Here is a 22,218-nt window from a genome sequence, read left to right as displayed (position 1 = left end):
TTTTTACAGGGGTGGTGCAATGTTTTTTTTTCTTCCAATGTAAACATAGCAGATTTCCCCATTAAAAAAAACATCTGCTGTCCCTCTGCCTCATTGTCTGCTTGTTTTACTTCTACTTTTGTATTGACCAAAATATTAAATGAAATCATTTCTGGGTGCTTCAGATTCTTAATCAGAGAAAGAGTAGGCTGGGCTACTCTGTAGGGTGTGAATGCTCAAGATCATAGCATTAAACTTATAACCCTTAGTACACATGGGCTTTCCTACCATGCCACCCCACTAGCTACATAATCTGTACATTTGGAAAGTTGGTGGGGTCGTCATCATTATCCTGATGGATAGCTCCTTAAGTAAGAGAAATCACCTTATCCCATTTGTTTCATGATAAAAGGTGACTCCAACAGTATTTTATTTTGCAGGATGAAGTTGAGATCCAGGTCTCCCAGTCATTTGACAAAGAGGAGGTGTCACCCATCAAGGATGAGGAGGACAAAGGTGTGGAGAAGCTGCTAGAGAAGACTGAGAGGATGCCCAGGAAGATGCTGTCCAGAGGTAGGCATTATCTGCGTCCCCTATGGGCCTTGGTCCAAAGAAGTGCACTAAATACAAAAAAGGTTTCCATTTGGGACACAGGCATCCTGTGTGGGTAAGCACCGGCTATTGTCTGGAATCAGAGGTTTCTCAGAGGTTGTAAAGTTGATTTAAAATAAACCACAACAATGGATGGTCTTATGTCCTACAAGTTTAGCTTACTTTAAAAAAAAAATATATTATTGCTCATTAATGCTCTAACTTTTGCGAAGTTTCTGCGAAATGAGGAGACGCAATAGAAAAGTTTTTCTTTAATGCCTATTTTTCCCCTCCAGATTCCAGTCAGGAGTACACAGATTCTACCGGGATCGATATCCATGAATTCTTAGTAAACACATTGAAAAACAACCCCAGGTGTGTACCCATGCCAGTCATTTGAAAATATATAGTCTGTTCCCACAAGCCCAGCTGTTGTTCTCTTTCACTGGTTTTCACTGGTGAATAAGCAAAGACTCATTCTCTAAAAGGTTTGAACACTTGGCATTTTCATCAGTCATCAGTTGCAGTTTTTTTCATACCCCGAGGTAATGAGATGGATGCTCAAATGACTAAACAGACTCCAAACTAATTATCTCCATGTTCAATCCATTATATTCACAGGGACAGAATGATGCTGCTGAAGTTGGAACAGGACATTCTCGACTTTATCAGTAATAACGAGTGAGTAGCTCAGCTGGGTCAAGTTTTTTTGGGGTGCATTTCAACTGAATTTACGAGTCTCTTGTGTCTCGATTTGTTGAGGATTTGGGGGGGGGGGGTCATTTAAACAGAATAAGCTGTTTCTGTTCATTTATTAAGCCTCATGCATAATTTCGTGTGATGTCTCTCTCTGCCTGGGGAGAACTAATGAGATTTCACTCCAGGCTATGTTGGACCGTTTTGCACAGAACGACTGTTCCTAATTGTCCTGTAGTCCCTCTTTGAATTATTGATTTGGTCCCCTGTACTCGCCCCCCATCCTCTCCTCCATGTCCTCTCCTCCATGCTCCTCTCTCCCTGTCCTCTCCTCTATCCTCCTCTCTCCCTGTCCTCTCCCACTCTTTTCCCATCCTCTCCCACCTCCTGTCCTCTCCCTCTGTCTTCTATCGTCCTCTCCTCACTGTCCTGTCCTCTCCTCATCCACCTCCTCAGAAGCCAGAAGAGAAAGTTCCCTCCAATGACATCCTACCACAGAATGCTGCTGCACCGCGTCGCCGCCTACTTCGGCCTAGACCACAACGTCGACCAAACCGGGAAATCTGTAATCATCAACAAAACTAGCAATACAAGAATGTGAGTAATCTCTCTCGTCCCTCTCTGCCACAACCAATAATTTAAATGTTCATCCCTACTCTTAATTCAAATGGCTAAGCCTGCAGAAATGTTCTGCCAAGGCAAAAGAGATTTTCCTTTGCAGCCCTCGAAATGAGTTTTTGGGGAAACGTAATTATCTGCGTTTTCAATATTGGGTGATGAAAGTTGGGAGGAGAGCAACAGCGTTTGAGGTGGAAGGGAGATGGTGTAAACATCTCAGGTTTCTTGGAACAAATTAGTACTACAACTCAAGTTTCCTCATTTTTTTCTCCCCCCATATCTCTCTCTCTGTAGACCTGATCAAAAGTTTTCAGAACACATCAAAGACGACAAAACTGACGACTTCCAAAAGCGCTACATTCTCAAAAGGGACAACTCCGGCTCAGACAAAGATGACAACATGGTAAGATAGTCATTTGATGTGAGGCTCCCCAATACTAGACCTCATTATGATCAATTAGCTTCCAAGAAAGAAAGATAAAATGTGAAAATAAATTATTCGCTTTTCTCCATGAAAGCCAGTAAAGTTTTAAAAAGACAACACCCTATTTTGAAAAGTGTATTTCCTTGATGCGCCAAGCGTAGTCAATGGCCAAATGGTATTAATGGTGTCTTCACTACTAGCACAGCTCAGAATGTTTTTCCTCCATGCACAAAGTAAAAGCAGTAGTCAATGGACAAATGGTATTAATGGTGATTTGTTCAGTGTTTCCTAGAGTATATTCCCTTAGCCTTTTGTTACTATTAACTAACAAACCACTGCTAAAGGAGACAGTGGATGTATGTGTCAGATGTTAGTGCTAAAGCATTGTGTTGACGTGTCTAGATGCGGATGCGGCTAAAGGACGACCGTAGGAGTAAGTCTATAGAGGAACGAGAGGAGGAGTACCAGAGGGCCAGAGACAGGATATTTGCTCAAGATGTAAGAACCATCCCATAGAATTCCCTTAATATATAGTTTGAGTCAGTAAATACAAGTAGCGAACAGAGCTTATTTTATTCCAGGGTCCAGATGGCTTGGCTCTTGAAAAAAGAAAACAGGAGGATGATGCTTGTAACAGTACACAGCAAAGGCGGCAAATGTTTAGGTAATTATCTCTCACCGTAACATAGCCATGACAAATTCACCAATCTCTTACTCTCTGCTTAGGAAATGGTTATGTGATTCATTAGTTTATATCTGTTATAATAGCTAATAAATGTATAATCCCATAATGGTTTAAAATGGCTCCTTCCTCAGGTTAAAAGATGGCCGCCCGGCCAACAGTCGCCAGAGCAGCTCTGAGAACGAACCCAAGTACTCTGACCCTCGGCCGTGGAGCAGCACAGACTCTGACAGCTCCAACCGTAACCTGAGGCCAGCCATGACCAAGGCCAGCAGCTTCAGCGGGATCTCTGTCCTCATCAGGGGAGACAGCTCGAGCAGCAGCAAGAGCATGGGTCGCCTCTCTAAGACTGGTAAATAAATAACCACTACTTCCACTATCAACTAGCCTGGTTAAACCAGACTGAATGCCACCCTCCATGGTGAGTGCAGTGTTCAGTCTGGTTTAACCAAACTAACCACCAACCACAGTTCACTTCACTCTAAATCTCCACCTTTATATTGGCCAATCAGCAGTGCAGCACCTGTGAAAACGGCCTATCCATTTAGAGGAGCGTCCAATCAGAGAAGCCATGTGACATGACAAAAGCAGATTCTAGAATAATGTCCATCATTCTATCAAAGGGTTTGAATGCTTTTAGTCTTTAAAGAGACAAATTCCCTATGACGACTCCTGCCAGGTGAAATGGGTGCTTCACTGTGTGGTCTTGTGCTGTAGGTGTATTCCCAAACCATGCACATTTCATCTCCTGTCTCCTTGCGTTGATATAGGATGCTTTTTGTGTATCGTGTCGTCGCCCCCCCCCCATTTGATTTGATCAAGATATTGACGGAGCACTTTTCTATTTGCCAACATTGATGCAGGTCTTGGTGCATTGTCACACCTTGCTGGCACTTAACATACCACTCACATATTGACAGTGTGTACATTGTTGACAGTGTGCTTTCTAATGCGTGCCTTTCCAGCATACTTTCTCCTCTTATTACATTTGCCGCTCCTCCACTCTCATTTTATTACAACCATTTGGTATCTGGAGTGTGAATTCATTGGTTATTACGTTCACAAAAAGAAGAGCCCCATCTCAAACATACAATGGTCAGTTTAATAGGGGAAGTAGCTAGCCAATTCAACAAAGCATTATTTTAGCATTTATGCATTTTCTCTTTCTTTGAACCATAGTTCTACAAATATTATGGTAATATGCTATCAGTGGTTTGCCATTCTTTTAGAATTGTAGTAGAATGTCTTAGTCAATCATGTTTTATTTTGTTTACCTGACATGATTAGATTCCAGTCTTAATGATCTAATTATGTACAGTTCAAGAATCTATTAGTTTCATTAAGTGTTGTGTTGTGTTCTGCCCACCATGGACATGGTGGTGGTGCTTGGACACACAAAGTGAATAGTTAAATGAAGACGTTAATCAAGAAATTAATTAAATTGTCATTTAGAGCTGCTGACGATATCATCATCCTCTTTTCTATTTTATGACCGCATCAGTCCCACAGGTAATTAGAATAGATCATTGGTTGTGTAGGTTTGGAATTTCAAAACTGACCTTTCAATGTAGTGCATTTCTTAATGAAAAACATTAGATTTCTACTTGGGTCAACTAAAGGTTTTTATGGCAATGGTCTCAACCATTGATGCATTGTACAGTTAAAGGTGATTGTCTAAGCCAGACTAATATAACTATCCAATGAATTCAAGCAGCTTCTCCAGTAGATACCATCAGTATCTCCTTTGACCCTTGGCATGCATCTTAGGACTCTCCCTTTCCAACCCCATATAACAACTCTAAGCATGGTGTGTTAACTCTGCTGTGTCTGTAGGTTAAGGCTTTCCTTCCTTCCTTCCTTCCTTCCTTCCTTCCTTCCTTCCTTCCTTCCCTAGGTTCACTAGAGTCTTCTAGTAGTGTAGGGTCCTCAACGGGTTCGCTCTCTCGCTCCCAGCTGCCCCTCACCGTCCCAGCTCTAACCCAGGCTGGCCACCCTCACAACCACGCCGTGCCCCCCTGCCCAGTGGCTTACCCAGCCACCTGCACTAGTAGTACTGTGACTTATGAGGCGGGAGGCAGGAGCGGCCCGGTGCCGCCACCACTAGCAAATGCAGCTAACACTAGCTACTATTTGCTTCCCCTGGAAGCCACAGGGATACCGCCAGGGAGTATCCTGGTCAACCCACACACAGGTTGGTACCCTCTAACCATACCATCGGACCAGGTTGGTTAGGAATAAGTTAGTTGTACAGTACGGGTGCTTGCATGGGGGATGTAAAATGTGTTTCTTTCACAAACCGATATCTTCTCCTTCAAACTAACACGACTCACAAACTCTCACAACTGGCTGCTTATTCCTTGACTGCTTTCTTCTTCTTGTGGTGCATAGAGAGACAGACAGCGTACTGTAGTTTGTAACGTTGGAGCCAGCTGGGGAGGGTGATGTATCTCGGGTGGGGGGTATCTGGAAGAAAAGTGGTGGAACGCCACAGCAGAACACAAGGCATTTCTTCATGCATTATTTATGATGTATTTGAGTTCTGAGTATTTTGGGGGAGGTGAAAATTAGAACTTGCTTTGATTGTCCTTTTAAATAGTAAACCCAACCGACAGAATGTGTATCACTTTCCTTAAATTATTTAGATTTGACACGGGAGTTGCTGTCTGAGGCGGCTTGCATTCAAATGAGGATCCGTCTCTCTGCTGCCCGCAGATGAGGTCAGAACAGAAGCACTTTGAAAAACGATAGTGCGCTCGCAAGATCAATATTTCCCGACGTTGGTCAAAACAAATTCCATAAAGTGTTGCTGAGACAAGGGATAATGGAGCCATACTGTACGGTGTTGAATATAGAAAAACTAGAGAGTAAGTCGGAGCTCTGATGTATAATGCATTTTTCTTCAGTCTGCTCGTTCAGCGGCCGACATAGAGAAGGTTAGTTGTTAAATATGCATGGGTCTGGCTGATAAGCCCGGGTATATGGAGCTGGCACTAATATGTTTTTCAAGAGCCAGTCAGGAGTGTGTAATTGCTTATTGACCTTTCGTAAGGACTTGGAAATGTCTTGTGTAGTACCCAGGAATTAATTTAGCCACCTGATAGTTCAAAACTCAAGAGGAGTTATTTTCAGGTCCATGTGTGTGTCACACGTGCAAAAAGTTGAGGAAAACCCATCCTCTCACCACTGGCAAATGAGCCCAGAGTGCAAATGTATAGCCTATATATTTTCTTCTCAATAATTTATTATGACTCCAAATGTGTAGGAAAAATGCTAACTATAGTAGATACTCACTGATATTAGATTTAGTAAAATAAGAGCTTGGCCCAAACCCTCTCTAATCCTCTTAGTATATGAGTAACTGTAGAGCTCACAAAGCAAACATGTCTGTGGAGTGTTAAACCTTTGTCCCTATGGCAATGTATATTACCAACAGGCACTTCATTAGACGTGTGTAGAATACAAATGTAAGGAAAAAACACCCAAGATTTGACCAGGTAATGTGATATATAAGCCATACACTGGAGCTGAGTGTCTCTGCACTGCTCCGTGGCAATAACCTCCTTTCTGCCTTAAAAAATACCTTCACAAAAGGATATTCGGCATTCGGAGCCAGCCTATTTCACAGTGAACCCTCAGAACCATCAATGCATTTTTCACCTGCGATTCAGAGGAGAAATGAGCCCTAGGAAAGAATGAGGGCAGAAATCTATCCTAGATGTTTCTTTCATATTCTCTCTACACAAGGTGCCTCCGCACACAATATTCTTCGTCTTTTTCCTGCTCATGCAAAGGTACACATTTATTATAAATATTTACTCACTACACTGTGTGAATTCAGAAATAGGCTATGTAAATGAAGCCCTTTGGACACTATACTGTCTACAACTGCTGTAAGGATAATGCTAGCCAAATTACATTTCTGGATACCTAATAATTTGGCAAATTCGTATCAAAGCATTGAAGAATATGTTTAATGTTGATAATGGGGCCAATATCAATAGGGATGAAGAGAATGTTGACAATAATGGTTGATGTGATTTGAGAAGATGGTTCGTATTGATTATAATGCTGAAAATTATGATCATTAATGTGTTAATAGAGATACCAGTGCTGGTGGTTTTCCAGTGCGTTTCAGCCCTTCCTCTCTACCTACAGGCCAGCCCTTTGTGAACCCGGATGGCAGTGCTGTGGTATACAACCCCAACCACAGCATGGCTCCTCAGCATCAACATCATCAGCATCATAATCAGCAGGGCAGGACCCAGCAGCCCATGCTTCCTCCTCCACACCCTCCTGGCCGCCACCAACACCAGCCCACCAATCACAACCACGTACTCTCACAGGTCCGCTAACACCCTTTAGCAGGGCACTGAATTTAATTTGAGATTTAATTCAATTCAATTGAAGCATAGGAGAAAATGTAGATGTCATTGGCTTATTCATAACATCTACACATTACAAACCATAACGTGCTTGTTTAATCCCTAGCAGGGCAAGGGAAAGTAGGAAAACAACTGATGTACATGTTAAATTCTTACTCAGTCATCCTAAAACACCCTGGTGATTGACATGGTCCCCATTTCAAAACATTACCATGGCGGTGCTTGACATTTGTACAGTGTAATTCATTGAGGAAATTTTGCAACCTGCCGTTCTCCTTAGTCGCCACCCCTGTCAGAGTAAATGAATTGAGTTCAGAGTCTCGGCTAAACACTGTGACCCTGGTCCAGCACACAGCCCAAACGGTAATCATTAGAATTTATACAGGCCCTCGGTGGTAGGAATAGCAATCTCTAATAGCAAGATCCCCATCAACACAACCTGTCATGGAGAGGTCCTTTAAAAAAATAAACCGGAGCCAGAGGGGTTGAGCTTCATTAGTGAAAATACCAGGGCAGGAAAATGAGTTGACCTCTGATAGTGTAGGGTGCACAACCCAGGAGTCGGACAAGGATGCCTTTCCAATGACGCGAAGCAGCAATGTCCCTTTCTAATAAAGACATCATTATAGACACAGGGGATGAGGCTGATGAGGGGTTTGCAAATTGGAGGATATTTATGTTGAACTAAGAGCTGTCCCGTGGTGTTCATATTTATGTCTTGTAATTGATTTCCACCAGTCAACCTTGGTAGAAGACAGAGGATATTCATATCCATGGTCATCTATTGACTGAGCTCTTTGTCTTAATTAACTTCATTACTGTTTAGTTGTATTTCCCCAGGAGCTAGCACTAAACTAATATCCTTTTCCCCTACTGTAATTATTTTGTTTATGAGATGGCAATGCTTTCTCCTCTTGCAGTGTTTGCATCTTCTGCCTAATGTCTTTGACTAAACCCATTGCCCTCTACCGCTTCTCCTCCTCTTCTCTCCTGTACTTCTCTCCTCCTACCTCTCCTCTTCACCTTCTACGCCTACTTCTCTCCTTTAATCTTCCTCTTGTCTTTTCTGCCTCTTCTCTACCTCTTCTTCTCTCCTCCTCTACCTCTTCTTCTCCTCTACCTATTTTCCTCTCCTCCTCTACCTCTTCTTCTCCTCTATCTCTTTTACTCTCCTCCTCTTCTCAGTCTGTTCTATCCCTTCCTCAGCCGGTCCGGCCCCTCCAGCCTTCTGCTCAGCCTGTCCAGTACGCATCTGTCTCTTACCCACCTCAGCTGCTCTCCGTCTGCCCTAACCAACAATACACTGTGGTACTTGACTTTCATCTCTTTACTCTTCCTTCATTCACCTCCTCTTTCAACCTCAATATTTGGGTTCTATCCCATCTTCCCTCTTATGGCTTGTTTAAAAAATCTGTAAATGTGTAGTGAACTTAGTACAGAGCCAAATAATCTGTTGATACTTTTTGTAAATACATAGTGAACTTAGTACAGAGCCAAACTGGTGTTTGCTACTGTAGGTGCCTGAGACTGCTAAATGGGAATAGTATAGGGTCATTTTCCAGCTATATGATAGATGACTGTGATTAATAAATATAGAAATTCTCTACAGCAAAATGAATGGAGCTAATGTTCTGTTCTTGCTATATGCCCACATTAGATTCTGAATGTAACATGTAGGCTAATATTCATGAAATAATACACACAAGGACAGAATTTCAAACAAGACTTGCAAAAGTTCCTTAATGAACTTATATTCACTAGTGTCAGGCATTGCTTAGCGTTACTTCTCGAGGCTAATCGAATGCAGTTAGTCAATGGTTAGTGTTTTTCCCCCTTAGTAAGACTTAATATGCCAATTAATGCTAAATGGAATCCGTTGTATTTTCATGTGTTGTGTATTTCTACCCCACTCCATCCATTGATGCAAATCATGTGTTCCGTTAACCTCTTTCCTGACCTCCCTCTACCAATAAACATCCCTTAATAACTAATTACATTTTTACATTTGTGGAAGGCTGCTTTGAATAATTAATTTCACAGCAGATGATGGAATTTGATGTTCTATGAATAGCAATGCTGAAAGTCCCTAACCAACCGCCATCCTGTAAAGTAAACCAAACCACACTTAAACAGGTCAGGAGGAATTCAGTTTTAGGGCCTTCAGATTTTTGATTTGCATGGGTGGCTGTATCCAGCAGTAGTCGTTCGGTAGTACTACTAGCCTATAGTTTTCTATAGAAGTCTTTGGGTTTCAGAAAATCGCTATATAAAGTACGATGTATTATTAATTCTATACAATGTTCAGTTGTAGTTCAAGTAGAGCCATTACTGAACTCCCATTATATTAATAAATATATAAAAGACATGTAATAATGTAATGTATAAATTTAACACGTTTCTGTGTGCTCCCACAGCAAAACAACCTGGGAGCCCAGTTCAGCCACATGAGCTTGGCCCGGCAGGTCTCTGGAGAGGGACCAGGTCGGGACACCCACATTGCCATGTACCCCTCCTCCGCCGTGCTCCAGACCCCCCCTCAGCAGCAGGGCTACATGGTGGCCCCTCCAGTCCAGCCCGTCCCGGCACCCCAGGCCTACAACACCCCCGCCCCTCCGCCTGTCAACCAGCCGGTCATGCAGCAACAGGGCTACATGCAGCAGCAGGTAGTTTCTGTACATCCGAGCCTAACCTGGTTTACTCCTCTTAGTCTTTACACTATTCTGTTACATTAGTACTAATATACTTTTGTTCCATCTAACTGACTATCTTAATCAATGCCTGGCCAGTATCTTTGTTCCCACAACTACATGATTGTAATGTTCCATCAATACTATCTGAGAGAGACATGTACAATACATTTGTTCATAAATACTTTCTCTCTCTACTTGAAATAGCATTTAAATGGCACTTGGTAACTATATACCACACACCAGCAGAGGTACTGTACTGTATGTTCAGAGAGATGGATAGCTGTGTTGGTATTAATGGTATGCCATTTTAGACTGCTCTATCTCTGCCTACAGATGCCAGCATGTTACTGTGCGCCAGGCCAGTACCCCCTGTCCAACCAGCAGTACAGGCCTGTGGGCACAGTGCAGTTCAGCGCCCCACAGAGTCAGCCAATGCCCCCGCCCACACAACAGACAGGTAGGTATCTAGCACAGGCTGAACCAGTAACTCAACCATCCATCTCAGCTGCCAAGTTCTTCTATTAAAAACAGGTGTTACTTTCAGGTGTGTTATTTCTCTGGTGTAATATATGTAATACCATCAGTGGAGTGGTTTGCATTGAAGGTATCTACATGGGGGGTAAAATACCCCATACCACACCTCCTTGTGTGTTTATTTTAAGACAGTTAATATCAAGCTGCGGGGAGATGGCTGTTACTGCTCCTCCCTCCCTTTTCACACTTCTTTTCTATTACACTCAGCACTTTCTTCTCTCCGGTTATCTGCTTTTATGGCGGGTACACAATAGGCTAATTTAAGTAAACTGCAGAAGGGAAATTAGACAGTGCCCCTGGGGCAGAGCGAAAAGCTACTGTGTTGGAATGCTTTTCTCTGCAGTTTTGGCCATTGTTTTGCCTTACCCTTTTACCCCATAATAACAATTCCCAATCAAATACACTGTTAGCATTGTTTCCCTCCCCCTCTGTGTATCGCTGAGGCATTATTCACTGGCCTGTCTAGAGAAACAGATGCTCCGCTGCACCACTGAAATCCAGAAGCCAATCTGATCTCTGAAAGGAAATGGGGAATTTCGTTTTAATTACCTGCCAGCCTTTGTACATGCATCTGTCATGCAGGTTGGCAGTGGAGAAAAGGATGGGGATTTCAAATGGGAAAATTATTAAATGATGGTGAATTCCAGCAGGGAAATGTCAGAACGTTTATATGCCTGTGGGTCCAAAGTCAGGTGTTTAGATGGGTTTCCTACCTGGATATCAGCCCTCCAGACTGGGTTAGAACCGAAAGGCCTGTCCTGGATACTGGTGGATCTAGACCCTCCATGGGTGGAACCAGGTATTGGCCCTCCATGGTAAAACCAGAGGCTCAGGATACGGGGCCGGGGCACTGTCTGAGAGGCCTATGATTCTCACAGTGAACCGGTCTCTTTTCCAGCCCCTCACTCTCACCTCTTCAGACAGAACTGTTCGCCAACCACATCCTACCGCTAGTAGTGCTGAGCGATCGATCAGTGCTTTTTGCGGTCGGTTTCAGTTTACAGAATTTTTGTAGACATTTTTAATGAAAGGCAGCAGAAGCACATTGCAATATGCTGTAACACAGAATAAAATAATTATTTAAAGTCCCATGATGGTAGTGACTACCAATTACTGCTTATCACTTATTACCCATATTTTATTCACATTACTTTAATTTAATATTTCAGTTGTGTATATTACATTTGTTTTATTTGATTACTATATTTATTTCCTAGTCATCTCATCTCTAGAGTGGCTGTCTATGCTGTCTGACAAAATCTCAATTTTATTTGTTCATTAAAGTAAATAAGGCATACTTTTGACTGCTGAATACCAACTATTAATCAGTTAGATCATATATTTTCAGGTAGAGATACAGTGCCTCGCAAAGCAACTGCTCTTTATCCCTCTCCATCATGCGTTGTGTTCGGACAAGTAGGCGTGCAATGGATTATGGTCATTGTAGTTAATTGCTATGTTTTCTGCGCTAAACCAGTGTTTCTCAACCCTGGTCCTCAAGCACACCCTGTCAACTAATCATCAGGCTCCCAAGTGGCACAATGGTCTAAGGCACTGCATCTCAGTGCTAGAGGTGTCACTACAGACCCTGGTTCGATTCCAAGCTGTATCGTAACCGCCCGTGATTGGGAGTCCCATAGGGCGGTGCACAATTGGCCCAGTGTCATCCGGGTTAGGGTTTGGCCGGGGTAGGCCGTCATTGTAAATAAGAATTTGTTCTTACCCGACTTGCCTAGTTAAATAAAATAAAAAGTAAGGCCCTTAATGAGTTGAATGAGGTGTGTCTGCCAAGGGTTACAACGAAATTGTGTACTGTTGGGGGTACTCGAGGACCAGGATTGGGAAACACTGCGCTAAACTATAGAATATTGGCCTGTTGAGAATTATAACTCCCTACTACATCGCACAGTTCAGGGTTGATCTGATTTGTCTTTAGAGAATCTGCAGTGATATAATTTGCATTGAGCTCACAAAAAAACCCTGAATGAAATGGAATCCAAATAATTGAACCAATGTTGGACAATAGTTGTTTTAAAAAATGAAAAATAACAGAAATGTTGTTTAATCGCTCGGCACGAACGATTACGCAATAAATCAAACTGCTGTAAAACTCGCATGTTAAAGCCCTCCTGTCTTCTGGGCATTCTTGATTATTGACGGTCAAATCAGAAGGCCTTCTGACTTGACTGAGACTTTAAATGCATCTCGCTGTGAATATTTGTGAAGACTCAGTGTATTTTTGTTTTTATCCTCAATGTTCCTGCCATAAAAAGTGCCCTCATTTTGGTTTTGACTTCTACATCAGGCTTCGACTTTTTTGTGTGCTCCACTTCTATAATTATTTCATAATAAAATCAGATTCTGTTAACATATATTATACTGCTCATTATAAGCTGATTCTGTTAACTATAAAAGGCTTGTGCAAGAGTCTCAACTGCAATTATGAAGACAAAGTATTATATTCATAATTGTGCAATTGTTGTAATCATAAAATATCAGCAGAATTCTTAATGTCAGCTGAAACTGGACATTGTCTGTGAACATGTACTATACTTCTCCACATGTGGTCAAATAAAGCTGAAGGAAAATGTTTTTGGTGAAAAGAGGGAGAAAGAAAAATGTTGTGGTAGATCTGAGTTGAAGGACACCAGTACCGTCTGAAAACTCCTTTCCCCAGGCGTCTGAGAAAGCCTAGTCCTTTCCCTTATTCTTGTAAGCGAAGATTAAGCTTTTGAACTTGAGAAAGGCAGCGGAAGCCTCAGTTTATCTGCTGTAACAAGGAGAGGGGTGGCGTGCCCGTTTCATCTTATCTGCTATAGCCGCCTGACAGTCGGTACCTTTTTAACCAGGCAGGCAAAACTGTCTGCAAGCAGCAAGCGATTCAAGCCTTTTGAGTCCCTATGTCCAGGTTCAGAGTCTGGGTGGTACCATAGTGCAACGCGTCTCCTTTCTCCTCACCTTCCTCTGCTCAGTCAGCCGAAGCAGAGAGTGTTTAATATTATATTCGCTTCATGCTCAGTTTGTAAGTGGAGGCGAGAGAATGGCACTAAAAATAGCGACCAGCCTCTCTCGTCGCTTGCCTCTCCTTCATTCCCCGCCGGGGGCCATCCATTCCTTTTGTCCCACTTCTCTTCTCATCTGGACCAAATTGATTGCTGTCGCTCTGGCCAAAAGCCAGGAGAAATTGAAAATTGCCCAGCCCCCCACCTCACTCCCTTCCTCCTTTTTACCTCCTGCAGTTTTCTCCCCTCCATCCCCCCATACCTCTCCTCAGGGCGCCTGCTTTGGAGGGTTTTTCAATGGCGTTCTCAGAGCTTTACACGCACTCTGGTAACCTTGACACTGATGTATTTTACCCAGTGAAAAAAAAGAGGATAATTTCTCTAACATACTCTATGAAAAGTTTTTTTCTCTCTCTCTTCTCGTCTCCCATAATCTTACCAGCGGAGGATAAATCCTATTGAAATGACTTTGGCTCTTAAAGGTTGTTTATTCACCGAGCCGTTTTAATGTTTACTTTGAATCATTGATCACTTTTCAAATAAATAAGCACCCAGCCTGCCTGTCCTGTGCCAACGAACTTTGCATTTAATTTCAATGCAAGTCTGCTGAAATCTAAGATCCTCAAGTAATTTGTGTCCACTTTTTGATTTTATCAACTTCAACTTGCTTTCTTTATTTCTCCAGGTTACCAAACTGTGATGCCAAATCAGCCACAGAGCTATCAGAGTATGATTGGAGTGCCACAGAGTCAGAACACTGTCAGTGGCCTGCATAGCAATATGGGAAATCAGATGCAAGGCATGATGGTCCAGTATCCCTCCATGCCATCTTATCAGGTGGGTACTTGGCATTTCACCAACACTAAGTCAGTGTAAGTCTACAATGTCAAAACACAATTGTCAATGATGAACATTATTAAGACGTTAAAAAAAGTATAATTATTTAAACCTTTATTTAGCCAAGTATCTTGGTCGTTAAGAACCATTCTCTTTTACAATAACGATCTTGTATATTTTTTGGCATCCCATGTTGACAATGTGTAATTTGGATCTGTCTTGGCAGGTATCCATGCAGCCCCAAGGCTCCCAGGGTGTGCCACAGCAGACATATCAGCAGCCTATCATCATCCCCAACCACAACCAGTCCAACCAGGGGCCCATGCCTGGCTCTGGTGTCCAGGTCTACTACAGTGTTATCACACCCAATCAACAGAACACCATGAGGTTGGACATCGTCACCACACTGTTTTAACATGGAAATACCTATACCCATTATTATGCTTATTGTAGACCCATTACATTGTTGAATACTGGTTCTAAATGTATTCCCAGTTTAACAAAACACCATGTAGTAGGAAATCACAATGTTTTAATGTGAACATACTCTGATTATAGACGAATTACAATATTACAGACCGTTAATATATTCCTTATTTCACAGTGAGACGTTTTTAGTTTTAACCGATAACTAGCCAGTCTCTGTGACGCTTCACACTGGGCTATGCATGGCAAAGAAAGGGGTCACTTTCCACCCCCCTCTTCCCTCCCCCTCATGGGGCCTCTTCTTTAGTAGGCCATGTTCAAGATGATTTATAAGGCCAGATATCTACTGAGTCTTAATATAACATTGCTGGTCCCATGTGGTGAGCTGCTCTCTCTACACCATCTTTCATGCCAGCCCTCTGGTCCGCTGTGCAGACGCACACTATTCCTCAGGGTGCAGAGCGGAGCGAAGAGCCGACTGTCTCCAGCAGCAGCTGCCTGCCTCTGTGCTTTGGGCTGACGCATTACCCTGCCTCTTGCCTGCCTTCGCTTTGCTTTTTATCCTTATTAAATCACAACTGAAATGAGCGAAAGAAGAGCCTGGAAAGCAGAAAATCCAAAGTTGCACACGGCAACTGCAACGTTGGTTACGGAGACACAGTAAAAAATGATGCTTGCCCTTGATTTGTTTTGATTTGGTAGAAAATGAGGTCCGTAGCGATTCCCAGCCTTTACTCGTTTCCGATTGAGGATATTAGTGGTAGTTCTAATGCCCCTGTGTACAGTGTTCCACTTCAGTAATTTAGCCCATTTTAAACTGATGAGCCAAATTCTGATTACATTGAGTGAAGCGCTGCCAGAGCTTTGCCTCTCTGCTGCTCAGATTTAAAAAGTGTGTGTTTCTCTCTCTCTGCAGCTCCTCTGTTGGGTTCTTGCCTCCTCCTGGATCAGAGCAGATGCAGTTCCCTCGGCCGTCCTCCCCCTGCAGCTCCCAGCAGCCCCTCCATCAGGCACAGCAGTGCTCAGGTACACAGCCCAGTCAAAGCACAGACCCAGCCTGAGCAACAGCATCCATTACAACCAGGTCTCAACTAGGAATGAAATAACAATCACTGTCAATAAAATTAGCTGCCGTATAGGTTGTCTCTAGAACAAAACCCACAGATCACTAGCTTCCATGTACGACTTTCTCTTCGCACCCTGTTTTAAACCTTTCTGCTACCTGTACTTTTTTGTTCTTTAATACTCTCTTCAATCCAATCCCCCCTGTGCGAAACACTGGAGTGTAATAGCCTATTATAACCTTTCCCCAAACCCTGGAATTAGAACCCCACTTAACAGAGGCAGGTGTCATCAGGAGAAATTACTTCAGACTGAACTCTCTGGCAATTCAAAATTGATTGAATCGATTCTAAAAGGGTGAGGGGGCACAGACAGGCAGGCAGCATTCTCATCTCCCAGGGCCAAAGCTATAATTATACGACGTGGCAACAACAAAAGAAAGGTAGTCATGTAGACGCCTTAACACCCTGCCAGCCCCCCCACCGATTGTTAGCTGTGAAGCGTTAAGGTGCTAATTGAAATGACACTCCAAGTCTTAACGATCTAATTATTGAACAGATATAGGCTGGTAATTAAAAAGTAATTCCTCTGCTGCTTTGTTCCCAGTTATGGCCATCTTTAAAAAGTAAGGGCTTTCATGGGTGTTCTAATTTCAGTTAATGTTAATTTCCTCTCTGTGGCGAAGCCCTGTGAATCAGTATAGCCATCGTCAGTCACCCCATCTCTCTCTCTCTCCTTTCCATCTCTCCCTCTCTTTTTGTCTTTTCTCCTTGAATATCTAATTAAAATGGAAAGGGAAATGTTCTTTCAAATCCTGAAATTAGATTTCGCTCCGTTCAGAAGTGAGGTGGTAAATGTTTTAATTTCATGCAGGGATTACCAAGTGAAAAATAATTCCCTTCATTTTTTTTGTGGCAAATACTATCAAATTAACAAATGTATTTTGTTGCGTTCTGTTTCTTTTTTTTAATCAAATGTTTTTTAAATTTAGTAATAATAGTCAGCAAACATGAATACATACATACAAAATGAAGTTACACCTCCCCCCATCCCAATCATTCCGAGGACCTAAAGTATCAAATTAAATAAACATACATGGATCAAAATAAATGATAGGAAAAGAGAAACTCAAAGCAACACATCACAAAGTGTTTCAGCGGAAAGAACCATTGGTTCAAAGTGACTTCTTTAGCTCCATGAATGCGAGAGGTAGACAGCTCCATATAAATGACATCCAAAAAAGTGAGGATCCATTGCCAGATAGTGTGTGGAGGCTTCCATCATACGGCAATCATTTTCTTTGCAGCCGTTAGGCCAGCAAGAAGAATGTGCCACTGACAAAGAAATGAAGTACAGAGAAAACATTTAAAAGTAAAACGAAAGGAGTTGCAGGAATATTTTCGGACATCAGTGGACAAGATCAAAGCTACTTCATCCCAGAATATATACTAAACCAAAATATAAAACGCAACATGTAAAGTGTTGGTCCCATGTTCAATGAGCTGAAATAAAAGATCCCAGAAATTTCTCTCAAATTTTGTGCACAAATTTGTTTAGGGCCTAATTTATTTATTTCAATTGACTGATTTCCTTCCATTAACAAACTCAGTAAAATCTTAAATTGTTACATGTTGCGTTTATATTTTTGTTCAGTAGAGATACGAGGGAATTCCTAAACCATGTGTATAAAGGTAACAGGTTCATTAAGAGGGCACAGTGTACAGGATGCATCATTCAAAATGTTCATATGAAAGCTTACAAGGAGTTAGATAAGTCCTTAGTACAAAATTATAATGGCATTCTCTTTCTTTAAATGTGGAATTGTGTTTTGGTCCTTAAGCTTCTTCATTTGCAATTAAATCCCAATAAACTGCATCATATTGCACCAAGACAGGCCTAAATATTTTATGTTTTGCCTGGTTTTCTATTACAAGTACAGCTTTTTCTTTGTTTGAAGACTTGTTTTCTTCAAGCATGAGTTAGCTATATACAGTGGTTTACACCCTGTCAGGATAAGAGCATTATATAGATACTGTTTACTTTTAAACCACCGCCAAAAATCATTAGACAGGCTAAGTGCAGGTCTAGTAAATTTCCTAACCCCTCATTGTTGGGCAAACAACTTTAAATGGATGCTTGACGGCTGAAGGTTTTAGATATGATTATGTATTAGTGGTTGGCGCTGTCCTTGGAAAGAAGACACGCTGAAAGTCGCGACCAGACAAGAATAATACACATATCAACAAACACTTTGTTCAAACATGGAATGTAGTTACTATTAACATATTACATATCAAATGAGTGGAGGTTAACGTCACACAAATAGATTACAAAGGATTCTAACGGTGAGACAGTGAACGTGGACATTTTTACGTCACACTGACCTATGCTGATCCTATTGAACTTGATAAATATTTTTAAGGTAAACCTGCTACACACAGGATGAACATAATGGAATTCCCACGTTAACAGGCGGTCAATATGTTTATACACATTAAATCTTTAATTGCCCCTGAGGGGATAAATAAACGTTTATTTAATATGAGATTCTAATGTCTGTCCTTGATGTCTTTGTGCCCCCCTAGGCGTTCCCCCTCCCCCAGGCGGTGGGATGGTGATGATGCAGCTGACGTTGCCCCCCGGCCAGCAACCACGGCCTCACTCGCCCCCGCAGTGGAAACACAGCAAGTACTACAGTCTGGACCACACGAGAGGACAGAAGTCCACAGAGTTCTCCACCCTAGACACCTCACAGGTGAGTGCAGGTACCCAGCTGAGCCTAGAGAGAACCTGCAGATTTAAAAAAATATATATATATGAAAAAAAAACAATTTAATTTAAAAATATATATATTTATCAGTATCACATGCTGAGTGTAAATGTAGTAATGAGGTTTGGTTTGATGATGTGGACAGACGTGACCATGGTCTGTAATTTTCTAAGAAGGGAGTATCCCTGAGACTAAATGTAATGGTGTCTGTGAGCTCCGTGTTCACCCACTAACTCTCCCCTGTCCTCTCCAACTGTCCGTACAGAGCATTCCCCAGCTGGGCAGTCCCTCAACTTCCCCCGCCCAGTCGCCAACACCCTCCCACCCACACCACCTAACCAATGTGAAGAGCATCCGTCCAGGCCTCGCCCCCATACCCATGATGCCCCAGTTCTCCAGACCCTTTATGCCAGGGCAAGGTGAGGGAGACACTCAGTGTTTTTCTACCCAGTCCTGGTGGACCTTCAACCAGATATTTCTACATATTTAATCTATTCCAATTATATAGGAATATATGATATCCCAAGGGCTTGCTGTCATTAGTTGACAAGAAGAATCAGGTGTGCTAGTACTAAATTCAACAAATGTGTGGAATGCTCAGGGTCCCTGAGGACAGCTCAGTTGCTCCATCTTTATGGAAAATTGTAACCCTAATGAAATTGAGCCAAACTAAGTGTGTTGTCATCTCTGTGTTTCCCAGGAGATGCGCGGTACCCGTTACTAGGGCAGGCCCTCCAGTACAACCCCCAGATCCGTCCTCCTCTCCACGCTTCACCCATGGTCCCCAACCATCAGGTGAGTCTACACAAGACAGATCATCCACTTAAGTTGAAGCTACCTATTGTTTATAGGAGGAATTATGTGGGGATTTCGATATACCCTTCTGAAATGCTTGACAAAGCCTGGAAACATCTCTTTAGTACTGTGCAAATAAAACAAAATACGTCAAACATTGGTCTCCAATTCTTTTGTTCCTCATTTGTCTTCCAATTGAATCAATATCATTCCGATACCTTAAGCTGGAGTCCAAAGAAAGTATAGTTGCGAGAGATGGTAATCTGAACATGCTCTTGTCCTTCTTTCTGCACCCAGGTACACATGGGGATGCGGCACAGCGGTGGAGGGGGCAGAGGGAGGAAGCAGACAAGGAAAGCTCTGTCTACAGATCTCAGTGTAGGTGATCCAGGTAATGGTAGGGAACACCCTCTGTCTGTTAGAGGACAGAGATGTGGACCTCCAAGCCTAAAAACCTCCCTCATATCTCACTCTTAGATCTCTTATATTTTTCTTTGATTTGAATTCCCACAGATTTGTACATAGAACAAAACTGATTGCAAAGGACGCTAGGGTTAGTCTGTACCAGTAAAACTAATTAGGTCATGGGCCTAAGGTTGTCTCAAAGTTGGTTTTGACAGTTTCTCTCTTGCTCCCCCCCTCCCGCTGCTCTGTCTGTGACAGTGAGTGGGCAAGTCCTGGAGGTGACTGACCTGCCGGGAGAGATCAGCAGGACCGAGGCGGACTCTCTGCTAGGTGAGCTCTCCAGAGCCCGGGCTGTAGTCGGAGGGCTCCCAGAGCACCACAGCCTCCGAGATTGGCAGTCGGGGGGCTAACGGTGTCCCCCACCCAAACCCACGGTCAAGCCCCTGCTGACCCAGCCTTCGTCTACACCATCCTGGCCATGTTCCCTTCCGGATACACTGCGCAGGACTCCCTCCTCCACCACAATGGCCCCCAAGCCTCCTTCAGACTCACTGTGAGCAGGGGCCACAGACACCCCCTGGAGAGGGCCAGCTCCCAGTAGAGGGTGCTAAGGACCCCTGGCTTGACCTTTCACCCCTCATCAGCACCGCCAGTCACTTCCTGTTGCCATCACTCCCCCCAGCCCCACTCCTCACTAAGTTGGCTTGTTGTTAAGGGTTGTTTTTCCACTAGAGACTTGCTTAGGGGGATTGTGTTGTACTTTGTTATGTTCTTACTAAAGATTTGATGAAAAGGAACAAAAGAGCGAAACGTAACACTGATCCGACGTGAACAAACATTTAAAAACCACAATTATTGAAGTTCCAAATATTATAAACCCGTCTGCTCTCTGTTTTGAGAACCGGCCAGAACATATCAAAAGGGCAGTCTATTTTTGTTTTATTTTTTAATTTGTTATATAGTTGTTGAAATCTTGAGTCAGACCCAAAGCTCATTATTATTCCCCAGCCCAGTTGCAGTGTCTGTCCTGGTTCCGTTTAACTCAACCAAAGCCTCCCCACACCCCAGGGTAGCTGATTATCGGCCACCCTGCCACCAGCCACTTGCCCCATATTGTGGCCAGTACATCATGGAGTAGCCCTTAGCTACACAATGGGTCTCTTGTGCCTTTCTCTTGAGAGTCTACTGATTTATTCTCCAAGAAACACAAAATGACACCCCAGTCAGTCTATTGTTAAATGAAAAGACCTGCACCTTGTAAATAATTTATATAGAATTGGTAATTAAATATCTCAATCACTTGTCATTTCACAGTGAATGGTCTGTATGTGTTGGTCACAGGCGGGCACAGATGAGTGCAGCCAAGAAAGGCTTTTGTTTGACACGCCTAGTTTTTAACTTAATTTAAAAGTTGAGATAAAAATGACACTCCTCCACTGCAACTGCATATTTTTAGCAATCCTCTGCTTGGAGGGCCTCTTTCCACCACACTGTTCTCCCTCTTTCTCCTCTCCTCCTACAAGGCCAATGGTTTAAAATCTTTCATTAGGCCTTTTTAAATTATATACCTACTGGGTCACTGGGGAAAAAAGACCGTTTGCACATGTATACAACTGAATACACAGTACCCGTCAAAAGTTTGGACACCTACTCATTCAAGGGTTTTACTTTCATTTACTTTTATAAATATTTTCTACATTGTAGAATAATATTGAAGACATCAAAACTATTAAATAATACATGGAATCATGTAGTAACCAAAAAAGTGTTAAACAAATCAAAATATATTTTAGTTTCTTCAAAGTAGCCAACCTTTGCCTTGATGACAGCTTAGCATTCTCTCAACGAGTTTCACCTGGATTGCTTTTCCAACAGTGAGTTTCCACACATGCTGAGCTCTATTGCTTTTCCTTCACACTGTGGTCCAACTCATCACAAATCATCTCAATTGGGTTGAGGTCGGGTGATTGTGGAGGCCAGGTCATCTGATGCAGCAATCCATCACTCTCCTTGGTCAATTAGCCCTTACACAGCCAGGAGGTGTGTTGGGTCATTGTCCTGTTGAAAAACAAATGATAGTTCCATTAAGCACAAAACCAGATGGGATGGCGTATTGCTGCAGAATGCTGTGGTAGCCATGCTGGTTAAGTGTGCCTTGAATTCTAAATAAATCACCAACAGTGTCACCAGCAAAGCACCCCCACACCATCACACCACCTCCGTGCATCACGGTGGGAACCACACATGCGGAGATCATTCGTTCACCTACTTTGTGTTTCACAAAGACACGGCGTTTGGAACCAAAAATCTCAACTTTTGACTCCA

The 22,218-nt window shown here is 42.7% G+C and overlaps 1 protein-coding gene across 1 annotated transcript in view; it reads left to right on the top strand.

Moving 5' to 3' along the window:
- Positions 1-21,199, top strand: part of LOC124043946 (R3H domain-containing protein 1-like) — a 32,491-nt gene extending 11,292 nt beyond the window's left edge. Inside the window, 22 exon segments of the mRNA XM_046363116.1 lie at positions 420-552; positions 867-945; positions 1,192-1,251; positions 1,723-1,863; positions 2,179-2,287; positions 2,711-2,806; positions 2,890-2,972; positions 3,125-3,342; positions 4,885-5,181; positions 7,146-7,333; positions 8,558-8,680; positions 9,787-10,035; positions 10,396-10,519; positions 14,284-14,435; positions 14,662-14,822; positions 15,778-15,887; positions 18,509-18,678; positions 18,959-19,112; positions 19,394-19,488; positions 19,786-19,879; positions 20,152-20,250; positions 20,253-21,199. Of these exon segments, the coding sequence (XP_046219072.1) occupies positions 420-552; positions 867-945; positions 1,192-1,251; positions 1,723-1,863; positions 2,179-2,287; positions 2,711-2,806; positions 2,890-2,972; positions 3,125-3,342; positions 4,885-5,181; positions 7,146-7,333; positions 8,558-8,680; positions 9,787-10,035; positions 10,396-10,519; positions 14,284-14,435; positions 14,662-14,822; positions 15,778-15,887; positions 18,509-18,678; positions 18,959-19,112; positions 19,394-19,488; positions 19,786-19,879; positions 20,152-20,250; positions 20,253-20,494 (3,177 nt within the window). The 3' untranslated portion in view covers positions 20,495-21,199.
- The last annotated feature ends 1,019 nt before the right edge of the window (positions 21,200-22,218 follow it).

The sequence above is a fragment of the Oncorhynchus gorbuscha genome, linkage group LG09 (genome assembly GCF_021184085.1).
Source record: "Oncorhynchus gorbuscha isolate QuinsamMale2020 ecotype Even-year linkage group LG09, OgorEven_v1.0, whole genome shotgun sequence".
Lineage (NCBI taxonomy): Eukaryota > Metazoa > Chordata > Actinopteri > Salmoniformes > Salmonidae > Oncorhynchus > Oncorhynchus gorbuscha.
The sequence above is the reverse complement of the archived record's forward strand: the minus strand, read 5'-3'. Positions and strand labels throughout refer to the sequence as shown.